This window comes from Acartia tonsa, chromosome 6 (genome assembly GCF_053477335.1).
Source record: "Acartia tonsa isolate MP-2025a chromosome 6, ASM5347733v1, whole genome shotgun sequence".
Classification (NCBI taxonomy): Eukaryota; Metazoa; Arthropoda; class Copepoda; order Calanoida; family Acartiidae; genus Acartia; species Acartia tonsa.
The window spans coordinates 45168903-45176492 of NC_137265.1; the positions used below are offsets into that span (position 1 = coordinate 45168903).

At 34.7% G+C, this 7590-nt stretch overlaps 1 protein-coding gene and 1 long non-coding RNA gene across 2 annotated transcripts; both read right to left on the reverse strand.

The window, feature by feature from the left end:
- Positions 1-1789: 1789 nt before the first annotated feature.
- Positions 1790-2884, reverse strand: LOC145322778 (uncharacterized). Its single transcript, XM_080165033.1, has 2 exons — positions 2502-2884; positions 1790-2238 (listed from the first exon to the last, which is right to left on the reverse strand). The coding sequence occupies exons 1-2, from the start codon at positions 2622-2624 to the stop codon at positions 1942-1944; spliced, it is 420 nt and encodes a 139-aa protein (XP_080021159.1). The 5' UTR covers positions 2625-2884; the 3' UTR covers positions 1790-1941.
- Positions 2885-2913: 29 nt separating this feature from the next.
- Positions 2914-3667, reverse strand: LOC145322779 (uncharacterized). The gene is made up of 2 exons (XR_013880809.1): positions 3506-3667; positions 2914-3138 (listed from the first exon to the last, which is right to left on the reverse strand). It is a non-coding gene; the product is annotated as an uncharacterized LOC145322779 (long non-coding RNA).
- Positions 3668-7590: the final 3923 nt, after the last annotated feature.

Sequence of the window (7590 nt, forward strand, 5' to 3'; positions counted from 1 at the left end):
GGGTTCTACATGAGACCTTCGCAAACCTAGTAGAATATTGTTATAACTTGCTTACGATGATTAAAGAAATGTTAGCGTTTAAAATTAGTTGTGGAATCAGCCAACCTAGTCGTATTGTACGATACTTGCACTGTCGTATACTTAGAAACACTTATAGAGACGCATACAACCGTTTGGTTATACGGTATAGACAGCAAGAGTATAGAAACCGACAGACTATAACAGACGAATTACGGGCAGTAGCACGCCAAATAGAGAATTTGAGAGACACAGTCCTTCTTATTTCTGGACATTGTACTCTCCCCACTATCCACGAAGAGTAAACTAGATTACAATTGATTCTTATAATCTGAGTTTCTAACAATGACGTACGGACGTATCCTAACGATATAAAAGTTTTCGCATACGATAAAACCTCTTGTACATATGTGTATTGATGTAAAATACTTATATTCTCATATATCTCTATGTAATTATTGAAAACGATAGAAAATTAATCGCATAAATCATAGTAGAGACATCAAAAAGAACATAACAAGAAATTTGGTTATTTATACAAGTTATCATAAACCAAGTGAATGTAAGCTAAACTAAGCACCTTGCAAAAATAAACTTTAATTATGTATCTAACTAAATTAAGGAACAGACAGTAATACTTATAGAGTAGCTACGTAAACGGGAGTTATACACAACAAATACTAAATCAGTAAATAACAGTGTATACGCTACTTAAAATTGCTATATTTATTTAAACAAAAAGTAAATAATCTTTAGAAAGGTATAAAAACTTTGACAAATATTTTTCTTTGGTGAAAACTTAAAATTAAATCAATTTTGAAAACAGAACATAAACTTTTATTTTTACAGTAGTTGAAAAACATTATGATAGTAAGAAGTTTTCTGACAATTTAACATCTTAGTTAATATAATTTGGACATAAGCTGTATAATGGCACATAATAAAACTTCGAGATTGCTAAACGTTGAGTTTATACATAAATGTTGAATTTATACATATAAAAAGCACATAGCCTAATAACAAGCTAACGGAAGCCTAACACTTAACTCTACTTGTTGGAAATAAGACTTAGTTTTAGATCTAAAGGGACATAAGAACATTTTACCTTGAGACTTTAAATTTTGTGACTATTGTATTGAAATTTAAAAGGGAAACGCTATTTATTCTAAGCCCTACTAATTAAATAAAACTTCCTTAATGAGATCATCCAACCAATGATATTACTTTAATTACTTGAGTTACAAACAGTCTTTACATGAGTTTTCTTAAAAAAAAAAAATACTTGAATAAGCGTATGTAAATAATTTTGTCTAACGTCAGTCTTTCAGTCTACTTAGATATTAGTTACAAAAAAAAATATATATGCTATTTACAAGTCCTCTCTATATCACAGCACAATTAAAATTCACGATTAATGCACAGGGATGGATATAAATGAAATTTAGAGAAAAGGTACTGAGTTGCGAGTTCGATTAAATATCTATATATACATGACCCTTATAAGCTAACAAGAATGAATAAACTGTGACATAAGGCTGTAATTACAGTTGTTAAAATACTATTGAGAAAGAAAAAAAAGGATTAGTTCGCTTACGAAGAAAGTAATTAAGAATTGAATGAAGTTTTAAATTATGAGCATAAAGAAAATACAACCTTATAATCATTTCCTTACATACTAAATATCCTTACAGACTAAACACATATGTACATAATATAATGGCAGAAGTGTAAATTAATGTTTGGTTTTGTACAGTAATAAAAAGTCATAATGTCTAATAACAAAAGTCTTTACTTCATAGTGATTACTATTTTGACTAGTTACATAAGAATAGAAAATCTGTAAATTTAGTCACATGTTGTCTAAAACTGGTCATTGTCTTAAAATTTGTATGTCATAGTTTCAACCAAGCTAACAGCGCCACTTCACGGCGTGCGTTTAGGGAACATGGGACCCCGACGTCGAGGGACTCCCTCGACGCCGGAATCCTCTGTCCTGTTGTTATCTGAGGAATGCGTAGCTGAGTTGAAGCTACTCTCCGCTGATGTTATCTCTTCCAAGATAGCAGGCGTTGGAGTACGCATGGAGCGGCGCAAACGTTCTAAACTGAGGACCCGCAGTGGAGTGGGGTACTCGATCTCATCAGTCACCGCATTAAATCTAATCGGCGGAAGATCGGGGTCCTCGATATCGTCAACCAGTGGGACTAAACTGGCCGCATCCTAAAATTAAGAAAAGGGACATTATTAGACAACCATGTTAATAAATGTTCACAAGAAAATTTATCAACGTTAATCCATATATGTTTATGAGTCAATTTTACTAATACTTTATCTAGAATCTTGCTATTAACTATTAGGAAGAAATTACACCATAGTTAAAGTAAAGTTATTGTCTAAAAGCATAGCTAGCTGAGCTAAATAGCCTAGTCTAAGTTACGTAATTTTTGCAACGAAGAAATATTATAAGAGCTTATCAAACTTACCACAGACAAATCAGCTGCAGAAGGAGATTCAATGCGACTTAAGCACATAATAGAGCTCAAGGAAGAGCTGTCGCTGGATACCTCAGCTGTCCTCTCAGAGCTGACTCGATTACACCTCCCCATATTGGTGTAAAACTGTGCCAGGGGGATGGAGTTGGTCGCCTAAAATATAATAGATCTTATTAGTTTAATCGCAATACCAACAATGAGTCTAGGAAAATCAGGAAATGAGAATGCCTAAAATCCTGTAAAGCTATATGATTAGGTAGCAATTCAACCCACTTTATACTAGAATTAAAATCTTAGATCGGTTCAAAAATGCTTATGCAACCATACATTTTAAGATTAATATTCTACCAATAAAAGAATTTTAGTTGCAAATACCTCTAGATATGTGTACAAATATGCAGCCTCTTTCTGAAAATTAATAGAAAACTAAAGCATGGATACTTACATGTAAACGCTCTGTTTGATCAACAATCAACGGACGGAAGCCAGGACTTCCCGTCGAGGTTTCCAAGCCCACAGGCACACTTCTTCCAGTAATCCGATCCTCAGTGGCAGACAAACAGTGTACGGCAAACAGGCCAATTCTGGACCTTACTTCTGCTGGAGTCGATGGACTAGCAGAGGGAGCCTAAAACAAAAGGAAAACATTAAAGTCTTGATCTAACATTTAAACCCCAATGAGAAACTTACGGCACGAGCAAACTCTTAACTTTCCCAGAGGGAAATAATATTAGGTTGCTACTTAAGATTTTAGTAAATGTTAACTGGTATCTCAACTTAATTGCGGTAACCGAGCGGATTTCTCTGGCGACATAAAACGATGACAAACGGTGAGCGATATATATGGAAGAGCCGAAAGTCAACGTTGAGGAAGTGAGAATAGGACAGAACAACCATACACCAACATGATGCTTTATTATACAAATCGGGTGGCTAGAAAAAAAAATTATACAAAACAAAAAAAAAAAAGAAATATACAACAGAAGAAAACTCACCTGTGTATCCGACAGAATATCATCAATCTCAGAGGACGCGGCTTCATACATGGTGTCCGACGGCTCCGCAGTTGGCGACATAGCCCCAGCTCTAGTCCTGTTGGTCCTGTTACTGCAGTGGAGAAGCTCAATGGTCCTGACGCCTATGTTTCGGAGGCGCGTACATACATCTCTTATCCAGCGAGCCAGCGACCTGTCTGAGGTGTTGTCAATACGTGTAAGAGTCTCAAGCCCTACAGCGCCGAAGAAGACCACTATAAGAGCACATGAAAACAAGCCAAAACCCAACAACATGTTAATTAAGCCATCCATGTTGAAGGTGTCCAGACTCGTCTTCTGGTCTCTCCCCAACTCGGCAGACCCAGAATCACCTCCGGCAACATCGTCACCAATGTCACCGCAGGAGTTCTGCATCACCGAATTGAGGAGAGACCAGATGATTTGTATCGTTCTACTAAGCATCAGTGAGAGATGCTCGTTGCCGAACATCTCCCCTTGATCCCTTTCGGACTCTACAGTACTTGTGCCCCCATAGTCATCGACATCAGCAAGGCTTGGCATCCCAGACTGGTCGCTGTACACTGAACTCGAGTCGTCTAAGGAGTTTTCAAGAAACGAGGAATTGGCAAGAGTGGCCGCAGCCGCCCTCATTGATTCCTCGAATCTTTCCTTAATATTCTGATGCGCGTCCAGGCTGTCAGGCACATACATTATGAGCGAATGTAAATTTAAAATAGAGGACTAGTGATTCTGAAAGGCAATATAGTAAAGTTAATTTTATGAAAAAGACTGTACACACGAATTCTTTTGTATTTCAAGCAACTATGGTTGAACCTCCTAACCATTAAACTTTGATTTATCATCTAAAAGTAAAATTCTTTAAGTTAAAGAATATGTAATTAATTTTACATGATTCAACGCTTGAAAATAGCTATCGTTAAGCTAATTAAACATTAAAACTTTGTTTTATTAGATTCAATTAAGTTAAAGAATATGTAATTAATTTTACATGATTCAACGCTTAAAAATAGCTATCGCTGAGCTATCAAAAACATATTCATTATGATGTATCAAGCAATTAAAAACTTATGTACTAGCTAAATCTAAATATCTTCAATGATGTTTTAAAAACACTTTAGATAAAGCTAGCTAAATATAATTTTTGTAAGCGACCATTTTTTTTATATAATATGGTTGAGTTACTCGTAACGTAAATAATCTATCAATTAACGTCATTATAATTGAATTAAGTAAAAAGAAAATCTTATTTTAAAACCTATAGTAAAATTGTTTTAGAAGATTTGTATCAGGACTCAAATAAGTTTTGATTATACAAAGGGAACGCTGTAATCAAAAGTTAAAACGAGTAGAATGATGGAATATATCTGTGTCATTATAAGTTTTGTTTACGATGAACGAATTTAACTTTTGCAGACGGAAAACGTAAACAAAACAAGGTACGTCAATTTACTTGCTGACTCAGATATGTCCTATCAAAACTACAAATATTATATAGAACAAAATTGTCATATATTGAAGATGTACCCATATTGCTTCAAACCCACTTTCGTTTAAAAATACAGTGATAAAGGTCTTATAGACGAAGAAAAATAAGATTCTTGGGTCTTAAATAATGGCTAACGAATGCAATAATGAGCACATCAACAATCTATAACATAAAAACATTCATATAAAACAAACGGGTTACTATATTTTATCACTTTTATATAAATTCTCTTGGAATTTAGCGGTAAAATTAAACACTCGAACGCAAGCTCCGCTCGCAAAGACAATTATTATATAAATGAGCATAATTACTGGGCCGCCAGCTTTTTATAACCTCGCTCAAATCCAACCCCTATCACTTTTGACCGCCCAAACATAAACAAAGGGTTGACAACTTATTGTTACGTAAAATTTAATTACGGACGTCGAACGATATATTTTATAGATATTACGTTTAAAAGGTACACTTAATAGCGACGTAATGTAAGATATTAGTCTTTAAAATGATTAAAATTTATTCATGTTAAAAATAACATAAATACAGCTAATACCAACAATGGTATAAACCATATGTACATATACAAAATATACAAACAAAGGGTTACCAACTTTTGTTAGTAAAATCTTATATTTTTACATATATACGAGTAATGTAACCAAAGAAAATAATACGATATGTAAATACTAATTGTACTTATACATTTTTATATAAAATATTGTTTATATTCAGGAAACAGTTATATTTAACAGAAATAGAGATAACTAACCAATCCATTATAGGTCTATCTGTAACGAAAGAATTTCTAGAATATCCCAGGGATAAAAGGATTAATAAAAGATTATTAAAACTTCTTTTGTTTAGATTACCATAGCCAGGATACCCCAAGGAACCGGTTGGAGCACGCGCACTAACTCTTTTTAGGATCTACCATGGACCAGCCTGGAGATAACCTAGATGATCATGGAGTATTGGAGCCCTACCACCACCCTACCTTGGACGGATTGCGGTTGTGTTCCTGTCAACACCTTGACACAATAGACGAGAACAACAACATCATCACCACACCTGAGTACGATGGATTCTCAGAGAACCTGTCCATCACCATCAGGAATTTCTTGTTAAATTCAGCCTTGAATACCAGAGAAGATAGTAGAGTGGAGACCGATAGTGACACCAGCTCCAGCAGCACACTATCCCTCTCTACCGATGACCTCAACCAACTCTACTATGACCTGGAAAATCACTCAATCACCTTGGACGAGAATGGAAACGAGGTAGCACAAGTGGACGCCCTTGGCTACATATCTACCTCACCCCCAACCTCAACCTACACTTCGAACGAGAGCACTTCACCACCTAGTTCATCATCAGAAGAAGCTGAACTATCCAGAACAACCAAAGCAAAAACATTTATTGATGTGACAAAGTTAGATAAAACTAAACCCCTCAAGAAAAGAATGTATTCTATTTGGGAGGTTTATCATCTTGTATACCCAGCTATGAAGATACGCAAATCATACTTTCTTAATGGAAAGCGTATTTAACTTAGCTTGGAATACATTTATAGTTTATTATATATGCCTATATACTGGGACTACTAAACTTTTTCTTTTTCTCTTTTTTCTTTTTTAACAACTTACCCCCATTGGAGATGCGATCCTCAATTTTCAAATTCTTTGAACGTACATATGAGACTTTTACAGAAATGCTTCGCATCCACAACTATCTATCTATGCTTGATATAAAATCAACACTATATAGATCATATTATGAACCTTTGATTGACACGCGCCCTGCAATTAACTAGTAGCACTCAGGGGCAAGACACAATTACTTTAGCTAGGCCCAAGGCATTATTTGTATCAATTTATGCATTCATAGGCCTGTCTCTACCTATATGACACCATATATGGGTAACGAAAGCCTATTCATGGTAATCTGTATGTGATTTGCTAATAGTATATGTTTATTAAAGATATTATGTTTATAGTTAATGTAATCATATAAACAACCAGTACATATATGTATGCCTACAACTATGCCTGATTTACGTCACATATTAACACACAGATATTTAATTGCACAGACAAACACTAAAATCCTGGTCCAGAGCTAATGTTATAGCATGTACCTCTTGAATTTATTCAGTTATTTACTAACTCTCCTACCATCAACTTCTCTTTCTGGCTTTAAAAAGGTAATGACTTAGTTGTTTGGCATGCATTGTAGTTTAAATTTAGGCCCCTTAGTACTTAGCATGAATTGAGCTCAGGCCTTATGTTAGAACTCTAACACTTAGCACAATTCACTGCTTGGGACTTAGGGCACATTTCTGTCCTACTCTACTTATAATTTTAACACTTATCCTGTAAATATTTCCATACTTAACTTATGCACTTGTGATATAAATACACTTTATAAAAACATTTTCCTTCCTTAATACTTAATATACTTATATGATTCTGATCGAATATCAAAACCAACCATTTATTCTTAGGTTAAAGCAACATAATACTTCGCGTGGGTCTTTTGTTGAGCTTCCACCAGCTCAACCAAATTCGTATTATACTTGTGGGAA

What these genes read in the sequence shown, in the direction of transcription:
- LOC145322778 (XM_080165033.1), bottom strand. Translation starts at nt 2,624, where the DNA reads ATGGGGAGGTGTAATCGAGTCAGCTCTGAGAGGACAGCTGAGGTATCC. An exon ending in CTGCAGCTGATTTGTCTGTG is followed by an intron (nt 2,239 to 2,501) that starts GTAAGTTTGATA and finishes TCTTAATTTTAG; the next exon opens with GATGCGGCCAGTTTAGTCCC.